This window comes from Lynx rufus, unplaced genomic scaffold (genome assembly GCF_022079265.1).
Source record: "Lynx rufus isolate CCGP_SWC_20201006 ecotype Redwood Valley unplaced genomic scaffold, mLynRuf1.p SCAF_6, whole genome shotgun sequence".
In the NCBI taxonomy this organism is placed as follows: domain Eukaryota; kingdom Metazoa; phylum Chordata; class Mammalia; order Carnivora; family Felidae; genus Lynx; species Lynx rufus.
In genome coordinates, this window is record NW_025814878.1 from 117,069,465 (window position 1) to 117,090,657 (window position 21,193).

At 48.2% G+C, this 21,193-nt stretch overlaps 2 protein-coding genes across 2 annotated transcripts; one reads left to right on the forward strand and one right to left on the reverse strand.

Annotated features, from left to right (window-relative positions):
• The first annotated feature begins 540 nt into the window (after positions 1-540).
• DHX16 (DEAH-box helicase 16) lies at positions 541-17,061 on the forward strand. The gene is made up of 20 exons (XM_047102177.1): positions 541-1,987; positions 3,415-3,662; positions 3,749-3,911; positions 4,220-4,276; positions 7,597-7,851; positions 8,038-8,241; positions 8,322-8,513; positions 9,160-9,270; positions 9,442-9,557; positions 11,211-11,421; positions 11,618-11,716; positions 11,821-11,973; positions 13,382-13,522; positions 14,165-14,327; positions 14,426-14,544; positions 14,658-14,725; positions 15,436-15,598; positions 15,702-15,863; positions 16,155-16,328; positions 16,847-17,061. Exons 1-20 carry the CDS (start codon positions 1,781-1,783, stop codon positions 16,973-16,975), a joined length of 3,135 nt encoding a protein of 1,044 aa, XP_046958133.1. The 5' UTR covers positions 541-1,780; the 3' UTR covers positions 16,976-17,061.
• A 52-nt stretch (positions 17,062-17,113) lies between these two features.
• On the reverse strand, positions 17,114-20,912 carry CUNH6orf136 (chromosome unknown C6orf136 homolog). Its single transcript, XM_047102184.1, has 6 exons — positions 20,654-20,912; positions 18,884-19,282; positions 18,525-18,613; positions 18,142-18,342; positions 17,491-17,560; positions 17,114-17,411 (listed from the first exon to the last, which is right to left on the reverse strand). The coding sequence occupies exons 1-6, from the start codon at positions 20,723-20,725 to the stop codon at positions 17,298-17,300; spliced, it is 945 nt and encodes a 314-aa protein (XP_046958140.1). The 5' UTR covers positions 20,726-20,912; the 3' UTR covers positions 17,114-17,297.
• Between the last annotated feature and the right edge of the window lie 281 nt (positions 20,913-21,193).

Here is a 21,193-nt window from a genome sequence, read left to right on the forward strand (position 1 = left end):
GAATCCACTAAACTGGAAGTGCCACAAGGGCAAACGATGTCAGTTGGGTTTAATGAAGTAGCCCAGGCCTCACAAAACTATTACTAGATTGAATGACTGAACAAATATAGGAATAGATGAAAATAGCTAAAATATTGGAATTGAAGAATTTCAGTATTTAGAAGCCTGCTAGAAGCAGCCAGCTAGTGTATAACACTGGCTAGTCCAGGGGCATTTACTTCAAGACTTGGGACCATATATAACAAGACTAAAATTGCTGCAAAATATAGTGTATGTACAGAAGTGCAGTTTTCTGAAAAAGAGTCCGCTAGACAATGGGTTTTATACCTAAAGGTTTAAGAGCCATTGATAATTCATGGGTTTGTTGCCCAAGTACACTGAATGTTGGCATTTCAAAGAATTTCTATCTTCTATAAATGTGGAAGATCTATACATGTAGTTTGCTTATCAAGTCTTTTTTTTTTTTCTTTCTAGTTTGCTAAGGTAGTAAAGACTTGTTTGAGTAGTTATAGTCCTACTATTACAGGAGTTTTCTCAGCCTAGTCAGAGGAGACTCCCTTTTACTAAATACAAAATAAGACAAAGTGATCTTAAACACGTACCAAAAGTCTTCAATTTACTAGCAAAGGAACAAGCAAGGTGTTAGAACAATGAGCCAATTTAGAGAGGGTGTGAGTATAGAGGGAAACAATGCTTACATTAGTAGCTAATTAAGTAAGGATCCTAATCTGTTGTAACCCAGGAAAGCAGGGCAGGAAGCTCTGGTATGCCTGTGGTGCCCAAAGTCCATCTCAGAAACAGAAAACAATGCATCTAAGAAGTCAATGCTAAGGAGCTACCTGTGGCTGTTGGATTATTTCATTTCCCAGCAGTAGTGTCTGATCAGTCCAGTTAGTCATAAAAGTATGAAACAGGGTCAAACCGACGTCAGATAAGCAGAGAGCAAGATAACAAGTTCTGCTTATTTTTTGATTAAGTGCTACCAGAGAATTCAAGCGGTTAGCGAAAATGTAGAACACAGTTTACACATTCCTTAGTTTGGAGACTTTTAAAAATAACTTTAAGACAGCACAAAGAAAAGAGGGAACCTTTGTTTTTTTCCCAAATCCTGTTTCTTCCAGCTTGGAGGTCCTTGCTTATTCCTAACCTGTATTCATTCCTGCTGCAGGTACAGTGCTAACAAAGGTAACTCCTAAACAGCATGGGCTAATCTTTCATCAGCATGGACCTGACCTTCCATTTGAAAGAGAATCTCCCCCCACAACACACAAACCTTGCATAATTTTTTGACATATTTTTAACCATAGGACTTACATGTTTTATTATGTATCTTGTCTTCGACCCTCCCTTCGGTAAGGGATTTTTTCTGATTAGTTCTTTGCCATATCCCCAGCAACTAAAATTGTGCTTAGCACACGGCATTTGTTGAATGAATAAGTGAGAAAGGCATCCACAGACCGACCATCAGGGGACGACTGAGGAACTTAGTAGAGGCGGAAATAGAACATTTTATCCCGAGCCTCAGGGGCGGTACCGCGAGGTTTGAACTCGCTCGGCCACCATAGTGCTTAGACCGGAAATGATCGGACGCTTCCGGCCTCGGTGGTCCGGGAGGAAGGTTTGGGGCTGTCAGAAACCAAACCTCAAGGTCCTAAGGCAGGTCCTTTGCGGAGCTGAGACTCCAGCCTAGGACTCCAGGTCTCCGGGCCTCCGACGGGACGGCCGCCAGCGTGGCTGCTCGAGAGAATTCAGGGCCAGGAACGGGGCAGCGTAGGTCACCATGGCGACGCCAGCTGGGCTGGAGCGCTGGGTGCAGGACGAGCTGCACTCGGTGTTGGGGTTGAGCGAACGGCATGTAGCCCAATTTCTGATCGGTACCGCGCAGCGCTGTGCCTCGGCCGAGGAGTTCGTGCAGCGCCTCCGAGACACCGATACTCTGGACCTCAGCGGGCCGGCCCGGGACTTCGCCCTGAGACTCTGGAACAAGGTGTGGGAAGGGGTGGGCAGGGGAGGGGCCCCAGTTTATTTGTCCTGGTGAGACTGGGCTAACTGTTCTTCGGGGAATTAAATAAGCTCAGTTTACAAGCACCTAGCCTTGTCCGTTGTTGCCTGGGTACTGTGCTAAGTGCTGGACGTCCAGCTGTGGGGAGAAGTTCAAGGAGGGTTAAGTGCTACAGAGCAGTGTTTCTTGAACTTTAATATGCAGAGACTCATTCAGGACCCTTGTTAAAGTGCAGATTCCGATTTATTAGTTATGGGATGGGATCTTAATTTTTGCATTTCTAACTAGTTTCCGGGTAAATCCGATAGTCCACAGACTACACTTTGAATAGCGAGGCCAGAGAAGAGAGGTGCTGGGGCACTTGGGTGGCTCAGTGGGTAAAGCGTCCGACTTCAGCTCGGGTCAGGATCTCCCGCTCGTGAGTTGGATGGAGCCCTGCCACCAGCTCTGTGCTGACAACTCAGAGCCTGAATCCTGCTTCGGATTCTGTCTCCCTCTGTCTCTGCCCCTCCCCCGCTCACTCTCTGTCTCTCTCTTTCTCTCTCAGAAATAAATAAACATTAAAAATTTTAAAAAGAGAGAGAGAGAGAGAGAGAGAGAAGTTCTGTGGAAGGGCAGAAAAAGGTAGCAGTACTGATCAAGGCATGTGGGCCCAAAAATTCCTTGAAATTTGTCAGAGAAGGGGAAAGTAGTAAAGGTGTAAAGGTGAGCTTCTAGAGGACAGAACTGTGTATTTCTTGTCTTTGTATTTCTCTCACCTGACAGCACCTTACAAAACAGGTATATGGAAGAGTGAAAGTGTTTGGCATGTTCCTAGAATGGCAAATAGCCTGCTTTAGTTGTCTGGTGAGAGATATGGTGCCTGGTGAGAGATAAGTTTAGAATGTAAGTAATATGAGGGTAGATAATTTATGTTAATCTGTTTAGCATCTCTGGAATCTGATACAGTGCCAGACATATGACAAGCCTTTGCAAATCAATCCTCGTAGCATGTCGGCCGCCAGTATGGCTGCTTCAGAGAATTCAGGGCCAGGAACGGGGCAGCGTGGGTCATCATAGCGACACCAGCTGGGCTGGAGCACTGGGTGCAGTGGTATCAGAATGACTTAATCATGAGGAACAACAGAGGCTGAGCAACTGAGAATTGGTTTTGAGAATGCAAAATAAACTCCATGAAGGCAGGGATTTTTGTCTTTTGTTTATTCCTGTGTTCGTACCTAGCAAGTACCTGGTGCATTGGACAGGTTTCAATAAATGTTAATTACTGGATGAACATGGTGTGAAGCCATTGGGAAGAGGGACAATGAAGGCTGGTTTAAGATCAGGTCATTCCTTAAATTTGGAATGGGGCAAACTTGGTGGGCAGAGATCAGGAGTTGCTCACATCCCATTATATTCCCTCCTACTGAAAGGTACCACGGAAGGCAGTGGTAGAAAAGCCAGCTCGAGTGGCAGAGCGAGAGGCCCGAGCCCTGCTAGAGAAGAACCTATCTTATAAGTTGCTGGAAGACAGTGAGGAGAGCAGTGAGGAGACCGTAGGTAGAGCTGGGAGCAATGTCCAGAAGAAGCGTAAAAAACGGAAACACCTCAGGAAGAAACGTCAGGATGAAGAGGAAGAAGAGGAGCAAGAGGTTTCTGAGAAGGAGAAGAGAAAGACAGGGTAAGACAGAAGCAGGATGGGGCAGGGGATGATGGGATGATAAACCTTCTAGGAGGCCTTATGTGATCCTTCGGGCTGGGCTGCAGAGGAAGTAAACAGCTGACTGAGAAGCCAGAGTCGGAGGATGAGTGGGAGAGGACTGAGCGAGAGCGCCTTCAGGACCTGGAGGAACGTGATGCCTTTGCTGAGAGGGTTCGACAGCGGGACAAGGATCGGACTCGAAATGTCCTGGAGCGGTCAGACAAGAAGGTACATAGGAGCAGCATGTTTTGTAAATCCCCAGGAATATTCCTGGTTGGGTGTGATTGCAGAGATAGTAATCTTTGGGAAGACCAGCGATGGCCTCTGGTGGTATTCATCTGTATGGTAAGAGGACCCCTCTGGGTGCTTTGGCTAAGGCGACCCTCTGCTGAACCTGTAGCCCTAGAGATTCCTACTGAGAAGGGACATTTCTTCATGCTATGGTATATCAAAACCTTGTGATTCTAAAGAGGGAGTGACTGTGGCTTTGGGAGATTTTGTCCTCACAGCGCTTTACTCTTGGTTTCTTTTCCTAGGCTTATGAAGAGGCTCAGAAGCGCCTCAAGATGGCTGAGGAAGACCGGAAAGCCATGGTGAGTCCCAGTGCCCAAGAAGCCAACATCAGAAAGCAAAAGGAAAGACTTTCTAATGAAGTGGTTTGGGGTAGGGGAAAAAGGACACGAAATACAGCGGGGATGCTGATGGGGTGTCAGGTCCCTGTTGACAGGAGCCTACCAAGGACACACATAAGTTGTAGAGGGAAGGAAGCTACACACAAACCCTCCTGACTCCTTAGAATTAAATCACGCTGTGTTCGTAAAGGAAGTGTGAGCTTTCCCTTTTCCTGAGACTTAATGAGATGTAATCAAAAGGCAGCTGGAACATCAAGGGGGGTGACTGGAGGGCAGGGGCAGGGCAGCTATCCCACTGCCCAGGGATCTGCCTAGGGATATGCTGACCATTCAGCTTGGACACACCTAGTTCCAAATACCTTCCTACCATCTAGTCTCTCTATCCCGGACATGGCCTTGTGATCTTCCTCTAGTTTCCTGAGTTGGTCTTCTTACTGAATGGGGACACAACCCTTGTAATTCATGAACTGAACTTGTTATGGTATAAGTTTAGTTAGGGTAGGTGGTTTTCCAAAGGTTTGGTCTTCCCAAGTAAGGTTATACTTTGGTTTCTCAAAAGAATTTTGAGACTCTTGATGTCCTAAGAATGACCTATTAGAACTCAGGTCTCTCCTGACCAAGCCGTCTCATGACCCACCCCACAAAACAATTGTGGTCAGAGAGTACTAAGACATTTGTCTGTACAGGTGTAATGTTTTTATTTGCCAGAATTTAATTTTCCGTTTCTTTTTGAATCATGAAAACTTCCAAACAAATAAGAATGTTGAAAGCATTAGTATAATTAACATTCATATAGACTGGATTCAGAAATGGTTAATTTTTTTCTTAAGTTTTTTTTTTTAATGTTTATTTTAGAGAGCGAGCGCATGTATGAGTGGGAGAGAGGCAGAGAGAGAGAGGGGACAGAGGATCTGAAGGGGGCTCTGTTCTCAGAGCAGAGAACCCCATGCAGGGTTCGAACTCACAAACCATGAGATCATGATCTGAACTGAAGTAGGATGCTTAACCAACTGAGCCACCCAGGCGCCCCTAGAAATGGTTAATAGTGTAGTATTTGCAATGTCTGTGTGAGTGTAGGCTTTTTTTTCTTTTTGAACCATTTAAAAGAGTTTAGACATGGCATTTTATCCTATTAACATGTACCTTCTAAAAATAAAGATATTGTCCTCTAAAGCCACAGTGCCATTGTCACACCCCAGAAGATGAACAGTACTTCTCATGTGTCAACTAGGAACCTGTCCATAGTAAAACTTCCCCAGTTACCCCAAAATGTGTTTAGTAACTGCTTTTCCAAGCAGGAACCCAGTTAAATTTCCTACATTACATTTGGTGTTTCAGACTATTATATATTTTTTTGTTTCATTCTCTCTCTCTCTCTCTCTCTCATCTTGTACTATGTCCTACATTCTGGATTTATCTGATGCTTATCTTGTGGTATTGAGTTCTTCTATGCCCCATGCTTCCTTTAAAGTGGAAATTGTATCTAAATCTTGCCTCAACTCAGATTAAAAAGTTGTGACAGGAACACCTCTTGGGTGGCGATGTGCACTTCACATTATACCACATCAGGGGGGACATCCTATCCGATGTCTACCTGTTAGTGCAGATATCCTTTCTGCCAACAGCCTTTCATCTAATGGTTTTAGTAGCCATTAGATGCAGATCCTTTCCTGAATCTGCTGTTTCACTGGGGATTGCAGAAAGGTGATTTTTGGAGTTTGACATCGCTCCTACATTTTTTGGCTAACCTTGTTATGTAAAGAAGAGCTTTTCCTTAACAAGTAGGAATGAGCTATCATTCCTTTTTAAAAGGCAGGGAAAATGTTTAATTACTAATTTTCAGAGTAAGGAGTTTGGTGTAATAGCCACCTCACTGGGGGCAAAAGCTTTTTCCCATTCTTTGTGTGTATGTGTGTCACATTGGACTCACGAATTTCTATTTTGCAGTATTTTACAGTTTCATATCATTATTCTTTTTTTTTTATTTTGAGAGACAGTGCATGTGCATGAGTTGGGGAAGGGCAGAAAGAGAGGAGAGAGAGAGAATCCCAAGCAGGCTTCACTTTGTCAATGCAGAGCCCAATGTAGGGTTCCATTCCACAACGGTGAGATTATGACCTGAGCTGAAATCAAGAGTCAGATGCTTAACTGACTGAGCCACCCAGGTGCCCTATCATGATTCTTTTTGATGTTTATATTGCCCTGGGTTGTTTTTGTTTGTTTGTATGTTTGTTTGTTTGTTTGTTTGTTTGTTTTAGTAATCTCTACACCCAGTGTGGGGTTTGAACTCAGGATCCTGAGATCAAGAGTTCCATGCTCTTCTGACTAAGCCAGCCAGGTGCCCCTTAAATTGCCCTGGTTTTTTGTCCATATTTTAAAAGGATATCTTCTGCTTTACCCATCAGGTTGGAAGGGTATTTGATTGTGTACTCACATTAGATCATGAGCATAAACTTTTAAGTCTTCACAGAATGAACAAGAAAAGCCAAGCAATTAAATCGAATTGGAGTCCCCAACGAAAGGGCTTAATGAGGTTTTGCCACCACAGTAGAGGAGGTTGTTGTGATCCGGAGAAGACAATGTTGCCACAGTGGGAGGGCTCAGGATGAGAGCTGAGAAAGGTCTTATGGATGTGGCCAGTCTTTTATTGGTATCCATAATATGTCCTAAAAAGCTCATATCAAAGGAACCTGTAGAAGCCAAATGACACCTTGTAGGAGGCGGGGAGAGGTTAGTTTCAGAGAGCTAGGCCTTTCTGATTACATCTTGCCTTACAGAACACTTTCTGATGTTATACTTCCATTTTTTTGTATATAGTGTATTTTTCCCCTTTTCCCAAACCATAGTCATTTGATTTAAGACCAGGGAGCATCTAACAGGCTGAAGATTACCTACTGTTTTTGGCACAGCCAGTGGTTTTCGCTTGAGACCTGTGCTTCTAAATGCTGGTATTAGCCCTTTTGTTTTCCTCCTTTCCACTAAGTTGAATAAAATAATAAGAATATAATCTAAAATATTCAAATAATTGCCCTGATGTATTTGTATTGACAAAGATGGTGAGACTGTCCAGAAGTCCTTCCAGTTGGATCGTGCTGCTAGAAGATAGTGTGTGGGGTCAGTGTGTGGCTTTCAGAGAGTCCCAGCTTGGAGTATACCATTAGGTTGGACATTGCAGAGGGACATTGCCAGCCTTTTGGGGAATTTGTCACTTTTACAGATAGATAAGGAAAGGGGTTGCTATTCTAATAAGATAAGGATTTGGTTGCCCTGTCCTGACCCAGGTCCCTGAGCTGCGGAAGAAATCCCGCCGAGAGTACTTGGCTAAGAGGGAACGAGAGAAACTTGAGGATCTGGAGGCTGAGCTGGCTGATGAGGAGTTCCTTTTTGGGGATGTGGAGCTGAGCCGACATGAGCGGCGGGAGCTCAAATACAAGCGGCGAGTGCGGGACTTGGCCCGAGAGTACCGGGCTGCTGGGGAGCAGGAGAAGCTGGAGGCCACCAATCGTTACCATATGCCTGAGGAGACCCGAGGACAGGTGAGATTAAGCAGAATCAGCTTCAGCCCTGCTCCCCAAGCTGAGGGGAGGGAGGTCTTGAAGGCATTGACCAGGGCTGTGGCTGGCCCCTTCTTTGTCTTGCCTTTCCTGGTGGGCAGGGGTAGTGACTGGGGAGGAGGGGCCTGGAAAGAAGGCATCACCTGTCTTCACATGTCCTCTCCATAGCCAGCACGAGCTATGGATCTAGTGGAGGAGGAATCAGGTGCCCCTGGGGAGGAGCAGCGGCGCTGGGAGGAGGCCCGGCTGGGGGCAGCGTCCCTGAAATTTGGGGCCCGAGATGCTGCCTCCCAGAAGCCCAAGTATCAGCTGGTGCTGGAGGAAGAGGAGACCATCGAGTTTGTCCGGGCCACTCAGCTCCAGGGTGACGAGGTGAGCGGGAGAACTCTGGGACATCCTAAGGAGGTTGGGAAGCTGGCTCTGAAGCTCATGCCCTTCTTTCTCCTTCTCAGGAGCCATCAGGCCCACCACCTCCAACCCAGGCTCAGCAGAAAGAGTCCATCCAGGCTGTCCGCCGCAGCCTCCCAGTGTTCCCATTCCGTGAGGAGCTCCTGGCTGCTATTGCTAATCATCAGGTCCTCATCATCGAGGGTGAGACAGGCTCCGGGAAGACCACCCAGATCCCGCAGTATCTCTTTGAGGAGGTACAGTCATCCACACCCTCCAGGTTGCTGGGCACTGGCCCTTGACAAGCACAGTCCTGTCAGACCTTCTTTTACATGGTGTTTTGAGTAGCTGCTTACCTTTTCGTCTTCAGTCACTTAGTCTTTTCCTCTCAATTCTGAGTTTCTTAAGAATAAGGACAAACCCTTTATGTTTCTATTCTCACTTCCTGCCACAATGTTTGTGTCTAGTTCCATACATGCATGTTGGAAGAACATGTAAGCGGATAGATGGTGGGCTGTGGACCTTCCCATGCCAGCCAGCTCAGCTGTTGCTCCTCTGCAGGGGCCAAAGAATGAAGAGTCAAAGGACTCATTTTCCTTTTTCACCTTCTTTTGTTTTCCATTGCATCTGGGTCTGCCCCAGTTATCTGTCCTGTTCCACCTCAAATCTAGCAGGGCCTGAACATGATTACCCAGACGCTGGGACTCTCAGGGCTGGGTGACAATGCCCTCAGGGGCCCTAGGTGTGCTGTCCTATCCGTTTGCCCTTGTGGTCTGGTTTTCAGTTTCTGTCTGTTCCCTCCATTCCCCCTGCCCTGTCATGAATTTACATCTCTTTCTCTGACTTGTCCTGGGTTCCAGGAGCATATTTAACAAAGGGAAAACCTCTTCTCTTGTCATTCAGGGTTACACAAAGAAGGGAATGAAGATTGCCTGCACCCAGCCCCGGAGAGTGGCAGCCATGAGTGTGGCTGCCCGAGTGGCCCGGGAGATGGGTGTGAAGCTTGGGAATGAGGTGAGATATGTGGGGACCGAAGGGTGAGGGGAGCCTCTAGGGTCTGGGACGTAGCCCACACTGCACAGGGCTTCACACCACAGGTCCAGGCCCTGGCACCTCATCCCCTAGCCCTGCACTCCCTTCAGGGAGCACCAGCCCAATTTTGATTGCTAATGGCCCCCTTAACAGGTTGGCTATAGCATCCGCTTTGAGGACTGCACGTCGGAGCGAACTGTCCTCCGCTACATGACAGATGGGATGCTCCTCCGGGAGTTCCTCTCTGAACCTGACCTTGCAAGTTACAGGTACACAAGGGGTCCCCACCTCCCACAAGAGAGCCACCATCTTCTCCTCTACCCCATCTGCTGCCTTCCTCCCCCTTCAGTACCTTCCTGTATCTCCTTTAATCTCTGGTCTTTCTTCTCTTTATTCTTACCCAGCTAGTTTGGCCTTTGTCTTCTGACTAGCCCACCACTTCTTAGATCTTTATGGTGTGGATGGTACTAGGACTGAACTGCAGGCGCCATGGAGATGGGGTAGAAGAGACTGCAGAGAAGTCCTCTCCCTTCCCTGCCCACCCACCGCCCCCCGCCCTGTTGCTTCCAGAGTGTAGAAAACACCAGGATGGTAAAGTAGTGCTGTAGAGACTTGAAAAGCATGTGAAGACCCTTTGAAGAAACTTAGAATGTTCAGCTTAGAGAGAAGAAACTCAGGGGACACATCCTGGTTCCCTCTAAACATGGGAAGGGGTGTTACTTGGAAAAAAAGGTCAGACTTGTTTCACATGACTACAGAGAGTACATGGAGCAACCATGGGAGAAGTTATAGTGAGACAGATTTCAGCGCAATACCAAGAAGCCAGAGTGGTGATCAGAGGGGCTGTCAGTATGCCTGGACCCTCACTCTTGGGCCTTTGGCCAAAGTCTTGGAGTGCTTTGGCCTGTGAATAGTGAGTTCTCAGTGTTGGTGTTGGCCAAGCAGGGCTTTGCATGAACATGTGTTTAGGAGGAGAAGGGATCTGTGCATGGGCTAGTGGTGGGGTCAGGCCAGCTGAGCAATATGTGCCTTTTTAACTTTTAGGAGGCTATAGATTTCTGGTCCTAGGATATCATATATGGAGCAATAGAACAAATATAATTTGAGCCTTCACATCCCTTGCAAAAAGTTCAGAACCCATAGAAGGCTAGCCAGTGTAAGAGTGTTTGGGGCGTGGGGTTTTCCCATCAAATCAGCCTGCTTTGTGAAACAGCTGGGGACTACACCAGCATAGTCAGGGTTAGGCACAAAGGGTTGAGCCAGGGGGTGAGCTCCTGCAGGCTTGACTGTCACCTGGAAATCCAAAGACTTGAGCAAGGATAAAGAAGCATGGCACACATGTAACTAAGGAGGAAACCAAGAAGCCTGCAAGGTCCTTTAAGTTTGGGGTAGAAAGACTTAATCGCTCCCTCTCTCCACAAAGAGGCAGCAGGACCAACAGGGACACACCACAGCAGTCCATTGGGAGCCTGGGAACTTCTGGGCTGTTCAGATCGTGGTGGCTCAGATCTGTCTGTTCATCCCCAGCCAGCCTGGGGAGCCCAGCCTTATTTGAAGAGGCCCTGCTCTCACTTTTTTTCTGCTTTAAAACAGATATTCTTACTTCTGTTGACTCTGACAGACCTTTGACTCTGATCCAGAGAGGATTGTCTGACTTGTCCTGGCCTTGGCTTCCAGCCTCCAGATCTTGGTTATTGTTGTCTGCCAGGCTGGAATAGGCTGCAGACCCTGGGGTCTTGACCTTCTTTAACTTTTTGTTGGTCTTCCTTAACTGGGGTGATTGGCTTCTCCTTGGAACTCCCTCTTCCCACATTCACCTTTGGGCTCTTTACTTCCATTTGTGCCCTTATCCAGGGCACTCTAGTGTCCTCTCCTGCAATGCCCAGCTTTCCTTGCTCACTGCTCCCCTGTTCTTTCCCCAGCGTGGTGATGGTAGATGAGGCTCATGAACGGACCCTACACACAGACATTCTCTTTGGGTTGATCAAGGATGTTGCTCGCTTCCGGCCTGAGCTGAAGGTCTTGGTGGCTTCAGCCACACTGGACACTGCCCGTTTTTCCACCTTCTTTGATGACGCCCCTGTCTTCCGAATCCCTGGACGCAGGTTTCCAGTTGACATCTTCTATACCAAGGTGCTCCCCTCAGGGAGGATGGACTTAAGTGTGAGGCACCGAAGCTTGAGCCTTTGGAGAAGGTTGTTCTAAAGATGGAAGGGGAAATGGAGAGTCCAAAGGGGAACTGGGATAAAGTGGCAACTGAGCTGGGAGAAGAAGAAGAGGTTTCCTGAACAGATGGCCTTCCTGTGACCCTTCTCCTCCTCATCCCCAGGCTCCAGAGGCTGACTACCTGGAAGCTTGTGTGGTGTCTGTGCTGCAGATCCATGTGACCCAGCCTCCCGGGGATATCCTGGTGTTCCTGACAGGACAGGTGTGAGGTGTAGGGGAGGGATGATGATGTGTGTATCCCAGGGGAAGACAGAGCTGGCATGTCAGCTGTATGTCACTGGACTGTTCTCCCCATCCCAAATCTAGGAGGAGATTGAGGCCGCCTGTGAGATGCTCCAGGATCGCTGCCGCCGCCTGGGCTCCAAAATCCGGGAGCTCTTGGTGTTACCCATTTATGCCAACCTGCCTTCTGACATGCAAGCTCGAATCTTCCAGCCCACACCCCCTGGGGCACGAAAGGTTAGTTGGAGAAACCCACACAACTAGTAATGGAAAAGAGAGTATGTGCCTGCCCTGTGCAGGATATGTCCTGGGCACTGTTACAGCTACAGGGTTCAGTAATAGTCCCTTACTTCCAGAGCTGCAGAGAGGGAATAATTCAGCATGAACTGAGACATAGCCAAATACATGATCTGTTAAGTAGCACTGTAGGGGTGCAGAGGAGGAGGGAGGTCCTTGGTGTGCCAGCAGGTTAGATTTGATCTGGACCTTTAAGAAAAATGGTGGGGAATATCAGAGCAAGGCCTAAGGTGAGTTTGAGATCAGAGCATTATCTAGAAGGCTGAGTGGAAAGTTCACAAGGTGAAAACTTTGGACTGATATTAGGGAGGGCCTTTCATAGCAGTTGAAAGCATTTGGACTTTAGACGATTGGGTGGCATTCAAAAGGTTTTGAGTAAAGATGTAACTTTCATTCAACAAATATTTAACAAGCTCTCCCACATGCCAGTTACTGTTCTAGGGAACGAAGATACAGTGATGAACTAAGTTCCTAGCCTCCCAGAGTTTATAGTCTAACAGAGGTTAGGAGACAGTGGACATGTAAATACACAATGCTGATTTATGACGAATGCTAATGCTGTGGAGAAATACAGTGCAGCTTGGGAAGATGGAGACTGACTCTAGGGGGTGGGAGTGAGGAATGGCAGGAAAGTATTTTCCTTGGGGTGTAGGGAAGGCCTCTCCCTCTCCAGTAAGGTGAAAGGGAAGCTGAGGCCTGAACCTGGTGAGGGAGGGAGCCAGGCTGATAATCTGGGAGATGAGTGTGTCCAGCAGAGGTAAGAGCTTATGCAAAGGACCTGAGTGAGGAGTATGCTCGGACCAGCCTGGGAGCCTGGCTGGGAGCCGTTACTCAGAGGTAAGGTCAGAATGGTAGCCAGGGCTGGAGGACTGAGGGCCTTAAGGGACTTGTATATAATTCTCAAGTAGGCAGGAAGCCATTGAAGGATGGGGTTAGAGACGTGACAAGTTAACATTTTTAAAGAACCATCTGGATGCCAGGTAAACAGGGCTTGGAGTAAAGCCAGGAAGACACATGAGGAGGCTATTGCAGGAAGTAGTGGGGGAGGGTGAATGTGAAAGTGGTGTTGGACAAGATGGAGGCAAGGACCTGGACCCACCCTCTCCCATTTCTGAAAAAAGTTCTAACTCCTCTTCTCCCTATTCCCTTTCCACATCATGTCCCTGTTTATCCCTACTGCTCCCTTGCCCCTGCCTGGCCTTGGACCCCTCTCCTGCCTTTGGATATGAATCCCCTCAGCTCTTGCCCCTTGTCTGCACCTACTTGTCTACTTGAATCTTCCAGGATTACTTTTTCTAGGTAACTTGGTGGGTGGGGTCCCTGGGTGATTCTACATCCTTTCACTCAGGTGGTTGTGGCAACAAACATCGCTGAGACGTCACTCACCATTGAGGGCATCATTTATGTGCTGGATCCAGGGTTCTGTAAGCAGAAGAGCTACAACCCTCGCACAGGCATGGAATCCCTCACTGTCACACCCTGCAGCAAGGTCAGCCTGATTGGGCTCTAGCAGGGTCTCCATGGGGAAGGTTCAACTCAGAAACCTGTGGGAGCTTCTCAGAGGACAGGAAATAAGCAACCTACATCCTCTCAGATTTCTTTTTCTTTTCTTTTTTTTTTTTTTTTTTTTTTTTTACCATTTATTCACTTCTGAGAGTGAGAGAGACAGAGCATGAGCGGGGGAGGGGCAGAGGGAGAGGGAGACACAGAATCAGAAGCAGGCTCCAGGCTCCGAGCTGTCAGCACAGGGCCCAACGCGGGGCTAGAACTCATGGACTGCGAGATCATGACCTGAGCCGAAGTTGGATGCTCAACCGACTGAGCCACCTAGGTGCCCCCTTTTTTTTAAATGTTCATTTATTTTTGAGAGAGAGAGACTGAGTGCGAGTGGCAAGGAGAGGCAGAGAGAAAGGGAGATACGGAATCCAAAGCAGGCTCCATGCTGTTAGCACAGAACCCAACGTGGGGCTCAGACTCACTAACCATGAGATTGTGACCTGATCGGAAGTCGGATGCTTAACCGACCAAGTCACCCAGGTGCTCCCATCCTTTCAGATATCTTGCATAAATATTGCTCTTTGTCTTTTCCCTCATCAGATTGTCAGCTGTCCTGCTTCTCCTTTCTTTCCAGGCCTCAGCCAATCAACGAGCTGGTCGGGCGGGTCGGGTGGCTGCAGGGAAGTGCTTCCGCCTGTATACCGCCTGGGCCTATCAGCATGAGCTGGAGGAAACCACTGTGCCAGAGATCCAGAGGACCAGCCTGGGCAATGTTGTGTTGCTGCTCAAGAGCTTAGGTTATTGGGGTCCCCCAGTTTTCCTGAGAGGAGGGAGGTGGGGTTAGAGTCACTGGTCCTTGCAGAGAAACTGTCTATTCCCTCACATCTTTCTTTAGGGATCCATGACCTAATGCACTTTGATTTCCTGGACCCTCCACCATATGAGACCCTGCTGCTGGCCTTGGAGCAGTTGTATGCTCTGGGAGCCCTCAACCACCTTGGGGAGCTCACCACGGTGAGGTGGGAGGGCAGCATGGGCTGGGCAGGATTAAGGGATTGGGGGTAACCTCTTGAATGGTGGAGAGACACCTGAAGGAGGACTGGCCTCAACTCTCTTTCCTTCCTTAGTCTGGTCGAAAGATGGCAGAGCTACCGGTGGATCCCATGCTATCTAAAATGATCTTGGCCTCTGAAAAGTAAGCAACCCTCACCCTTCCCAAACCCCCAGCACACAAACCGGCTGTGCCTCTTTCTGTCTCTTGGGGCCATCTTTGTTATCTTGCTTTTTTTCTCTACTGTATTATTCTTTAACAAGTAAGTTAGAAAGCTCTTACTGCCCCTTTTGAGGCTCACAAGGGGCAGTAAGACACTGTCTTGCCCTTCCTTGATCGTGATATGAAATGGATAAGATTGACTAACAGAAAATTTGGGGGCATGAATGGATGTGGAAGTCCCTTCACACCTGTGCAGAGTGCTATTTGTGGACTGGTTTGGGGACTTACTCATTCCTAAGGTTTCAGACTGTAACATTCAGATGTAGTTGTGGAGGGATCACCTTTAAATGCCATTCCCCTGCCATGGTTGAGGTCAGAGGTGATTACATGAAGTGCTGTCTTTCCCCGATGCACACAATACACACCTTCCTCCTATAGAACCCTCAGAAGTCCCAAGTGCTTTCCTGTCCCCACCTCCAAGGATAGCCCTCCTCTGTTATGTTTCATGTCCTCGACACCCATATTGTCATTGCTGCAACCAAAATCTGTCTGCTCTGGTTTGTAGCCATTATCCTAACCAACAGTTTCCATGTGAGGACATAGCTACACACAGTGATCACTTTTCCCTTCACCGTGTGTCTGTTCCTGTGTGTCTTCCTTTGAATCCTCATGTTTTCCCCTTCCTGCCCCAGGTATAGCTGTTCAGAAGAGATCCTGACAGTGGCTGCCATGCTCTCTGTCAACAATTCCATCTTCTACAGACCCAAGGACAAGGTCGTCCATGCCGACAATGCCCGTGTCAACTTTTTCCTCCCTGGTGGGGACCACCTGGTTCTGCTAAACGTTTATACACAGGTCACTGGGCATGGATGATGGGAATGAGGGAGACATGAGGGGAGACTCTGGTTCTGCTACTTACCCCCCCACTTCTACCCCCTTTTTTTAACCGTCTTCACAGTGGGCTGAGAGTGGTTACTCTTCCCAGTGGTGCTATGAAAACTTTGTACAGTTCAGATCAATGCGCCGAGCCAGGGATGTGCGGGAACAGCTGGAGGGGCTCTTGGAACGAGTGGAAGTTGGTCTCAGCTCCTGCCAAGGGGACTATATTCGTGTACGCAAGGTCAGTGTTTCTTTAGTCTGCTGTTCCCCACACCCCCTCAATCTATGGAGCAAGCTTCTCCAGCGGCCTGCAGTCATCCCTCCAGCCTGAGGATATGTCCTCTTCCCCTGTGGAAAGTGTGCTCTTCTGTGCTTTCTCCCCCCACGCCAATGAAGGTTCCTTCTCAGTGGGTTCTTCATGCATCCTTTACCTTTCTAGTTCTCCAGAAGCCTGAACTAAAAAGGTAGTGAGTGCTTAGGGTGCTTGGATATCTGGCTTTCTGGTTGACTTTCTTTCCTGTCTGCCCCTAAGGCCATCACAGCTGGTTACTTTTACCACACGGCACGACTGACTCGTAGTGGCTATCGCACAGTCAAACAACAGCAGACAGTGTTCATTCACCCCAACTCCTCTCTCTTTGAGGAACAGCCACGCTGGCTGCTCTACCATGAACTTGTCTTGACCACCAAGGAATTCATGAGACAGGTGAGGGGACCTTCCCCTGCCCAGGAAGGTGGAGATGTGTGGGGCGGTGGGATCCTAGCAAGCTCAAAATCCAGATTCAAGTCGCTGAGACCAGCAGAGGAAGGAAAACACATTGATTTAAGGTAGGATAAAATAGAAAGACATTGTTTCTAACAGCTGTGTCAGCATCTACTAAGATCTGCATACTCATTCAATGAATTAGTGAATGAGAATGCCTGTTGTCTCAGTATTTTCAGATGCTGGGGTGAGAATGGTGAACAAAGCAGATGTGGTTGGTCTCTGTCATGAGTGTAGTTTATATAGCTTTATGATCAGATTTTTTAGGGATAGTTTGCTTGGGATCCTGAATGACATGTAGAGGTGTGTCTGCCTTTGGGGTATATAGTATTAGAACCTGGCACCTTTCCCCTAGCCCTGTAGTTAAAGGTGGAAAAAAAGAAACTTTTTGGTCAAACACGTACATTATGAATCTAGGTTGGAAAAAGGGGAACCATGCTAATTTTTTTGATCTCTTCTAGGTATTAGAGATTGAAAGCAGTTGGCTTCTGGAGGTAGCTCCCCACTATTATAAGGCCAAGGAGCTAGAAGATCCCCATTCTAAGAAAATGCCAAAAAAAATAGGCAAGACACGAGAAGAGCTAGGGTAAAGAGAAGGGAACACAAACAACCCAACGCCAGCTCCTTTTCTTTCTGTAGTATTATTTAATATCTATTAATAAAAGTATTTTTGGAATAAAGCTTGTAGGAACTTTTGAGATGCAGAGAAAGTGACGTGGAAATTCTCATATATTTACTTAGACTTTATTATTTACAAATTAAATTACACAGCAGCTTTACATGGCATGAGATGGCAAAAAGGAGAGAAAAGAGAGGAGGAAGCTGACTCCCAGGGATTCTAGGCCACCTCCACCTCCACCACTTGTGCGTATGTAGCAAAGTCTTCAGTGCTGCCTCCACCCAGTTCCTGGATCAGGTCTTAGAACACAGGTGTAAGTTGGGTTCTGGCTCTGACAGTCCTAGAGCCACCAGGGCTCCCACTAGCAGTTTCTTCACAGGTGTTGGGGGTGAGTGTGAAGGCATTAGCTGCAGGAACAAAGGTTAATGCCAGCTGGTGGGATGTTCTATCCCTTCACCCCATCCCCATCCAGTCTAAAGGACTCACTTTGTCTAGGCGATGGCGACAAATGAGGCCATTGGAATTCAGGAAGAAGGTGGAATAGGCATCATAGGTCCTGGTGAAGGGAGAAAGAAAGGCTTACTGAGGGAGGTGACTGATCGCAAAGTTTAATTCAAGCATTTGTTTAAACCAGTAGTTGCTAAATTTTGCTACACACTAGATCACCTGGAGAACTCTGAAAAGTCCTGATTGCCGAGGCTGTACCCTGTCCCACTTAAATCAGGATGTCTGGCACCAATATTTTTTAAAGATCCTTAGATGATTCCACCATGCAGCAAACTTTGAGGACCACTGGTTTGGGCTGAGCCTAACAATTTCTTGAGATTCTACTCTCTGCCAGAAACTTACCAAATACTCTACCTAGGGTTGCGAGGCTCAACTTATTACACAGGAATTTTCATTTGTTCAATAAATATTTGAATGCCTACTATGTACCACACAATGTACATGAAGAAACCCGAGTTTAGAGGTTTCCTCACACTCTGTATTTCTGTATATTAAAGTAGACTAAAACAAAATCCCTGCCCTCAAGAAAAAGCTTGCAGTCAAGTCAGAGTAGATTAAGGATTGTCTGGAAGACTAGACCATCAGAGTCCTAAAGTAGGATTAGGAAACTGACTGGATCTTTTCTCTTACTGGTAAAGCTCTTCCTTGTCACGCTTGTAGAAACGCAGGAAAAGCATGTGGATGGGCAGCCCCACAAGCCGCCAGCGGGCTTGCAGGGTCCAATTCTCTGGGTGGCGGGTCAGCTGTAGAACCTCCAACCGAAGTTGTGCAAAATAGTTCCAGGCCAGGAAGCGGCAGAGGGTCAGTGACAGAATGTACCATGTTAGGCCCCTGTGAAGAAGGGATGGGAAAGCTATCTTATGATGGCATAATGAGAAAAACCTCACTGGCCTCTGGGGAATGGGAAATAGTTGTGAGAAGTAGCAGGACCTTCTCTGGTAAGTGAAAAAGGTCAAGTATAAAGCATTGGGTGGTTTTCTTTCCCAAGGCCCTACCCGTGCCTGGATTCTCACTTGGTGCGTATGTTCAGGATCTCATTGATGAATTCCACATCCGATGAGTAGAGAGTATAGTCGTGGGAGTGAAGGAAGAGATTGGGAAGCTAGGTGGAAGAAGAAGGCATCAGTCCAGTAGGAAAGAAATTATCCTATTTCTCAGTTTTCTCTTTTTGGTGCCTCTTTACTCCCCTCTGAAAGGAAATCTCATTCCATGTCTAACTTCCCTTAAATCAAAACTGAAGAACATCTCTTCCTTGGGAAATAACATAATACATATATTTGCCTGCCTCGTGATTTCAAGAAAATCCTCTATTTCCAAGTATTGCCTACATCCCTTCTCACTGTGGGTGAAGCCCACTTTCAAGCTGACTTACCTCGTGTCTCAGTCTCTCATACATGATAGCCAGGTGCTCCTCCATACTCGGATCTCCTGATGGAGTGGCAGGGCAAGGGCAAGAGGTCCCAGGGGCTTGGAAAGGTATCAAAGCCCCAGGATAGGGGCAGGGAGGTCCCTCAAATAGGCTCCTAAGCCCATCCAAGCAGCCGCTATGCATCTCAGGTCCTGGTCCCTCCTCTCCCTTTCCTGGAGGGAGAACCACCCATGGTGAGCTGAGGGCCTGGATCTGAGGGAGAGGGAGAGGGGGAGCTCGGGGAAGCAACCAGATAGGAGGGGGTGGGAGTGGGGGAGACCAGAGAATAGAAGATGGAGAAGTGGTTGTTGTGGAGTGGGGCCAAAGTGGAGGAAATGGTAGAGCCCGTGGAGAAAGCTGGTCCTAAGGAGGAAGAATAAAAGGAAAAAAGGTAAGAATCTAGCTGCCTGATACCCCCGCATCTAAACTCTGTTCATTAATATGCTTCCAATCCTGCTCCTCCTGACAGGAGAGAAAATTATTAGAGGAAAATGGGATGAATTCATCCCTACTGAAAACAGGAGGAAAGAGTTTCCTGTGACACAGGTACTACTTCCCCCAAAACAGTACACTTGTTTAAGATCCTAACACTTTGGGGGCAATTCCACCTCTCTTACAAGAAGAATCATAATATATTTTTTGAAAAAAGAACGAGTAACAGATTTTCGCTTACTATGGATGAAATAACGTAGCCTGTAAGGGAACTCCACCAAGCAGTGTGTAACAGAAAAAAAACATCCAACTGGAAGTAGGAGACATTTCTCTGAGCTCCGATTACATTGTGACACCTTAGGCATTCTCATTACATATGCCTATATCTTATAAATGTCCTCTTATAAACGAGGACGATGAAGCCACACTGAGTTATTATGAGGACTATATGACCTAATAAATGTAAATAAAACTCCGCGACCTATAAAGTAGTATGTAGATGTAAGCTACTATCATTTCGGGCCGCCCTTAATGACAGAAACAAGCCCAGGAGATCGATAAAGGTCTCCAGACCTTTAACGAAGGTTAATGAAACCAGAGGGCTTCATTCCTCTGGTTTACCTACGCTTAAAGTGCGATGAGTGGGAGGCCACTCATAGGCCTAGCCCAAGTCTCTCCGCTCTCAAGGAACCCCCCCGGGCGGGGGGGGGGGTGTCTCACTACCGGGAAGGCTGGCGGGCCATGCAGGTACCTCTGTCCCCAAAGGTGTCCCTGAGGCACCGTCTCCGCCGGGGGCGTGGCCATCTTGCCCACCCTGGAGCGGGGAACCGAGTCCGGTCCAGCCGGGCCGGCCTTTCTGCCAGGACCGCTATCCGGGTGGAAGATGCGCGAGCTGCAAAGCGCGGCCCGTAGGTCTGTCCGGTCGGGACTTGGAAACTCCCGGGGCAGCTCCGCGGCCGGGCTGCGAACCTCTCCACCCACTGCCCTTCAAATCACCTCCAGGCACAGGTAACCGCAGAAGCTGGGACGAAATGCGGCCTCGCCCCGCCGTCCCAGCTTCAATCCAACCTGCACAACCCAGACCCGGGAGAACCTACATCCCGTGTACGCCACCGATGGCGGCACAACCCTCCAATCCTCGCGACCCCTCGCCCCTCCATGCACCGCCCAGCCCAGGTGAAAAAGGGGCGGTAGGACGCCACTGCGCCTGCGCGGACGGGGCGCGCGCTCCGCCCTACGCACCAGCTCTGAGGAGGGTCTCACCCCGCCCCCTCCTCGCCCGGGTTTCCCCTTTACTCTCACCTGGGGGCGAGCCTGGTAGGTACGGAGGCAGGGGCCGAGACGCCGGGCCGCCCCCCGGCTGGGCTGGTACATGATCTTCCGGGAGCGGAGACAGCGCCTCCCGTGTCCGGCTTCCTCACAGGGGTGAGCGCGCCCTGGAGCCGGTTTCTTGAAGGGGAAAGGAGGTGGGGGGGGGGGTTAAGGGGCTGAAGGGAGGGAAACGGAGATGTTGCGCGCTTGCGCACTGCAGCGGACTCCAGGGAAGCGGTGACTTTGTCTGCACTAAGTGCGCCTGCGCTCGCCTGTTCTTGAGGCTGCCTCAGAGCGCTTGCGCAGTAAACTAGCGTCCAGGGGAACACAGCTGCCTCACGTGCGGCGCTTACGCAAAAGGCTGGGCGATGATAGGCCTGAACCAGGTGCAACAAAGAACGAGGGGTGGGACTGAAATAACGACAATCAAGTTTTTTAGTAGCTCTCGTGATAAAAATAAACTTTTATTGCTCTGGTTAAAAATAAAATACAAATGACTTGGCACTGGTAAGAAAAGCTGTTGAATGAATG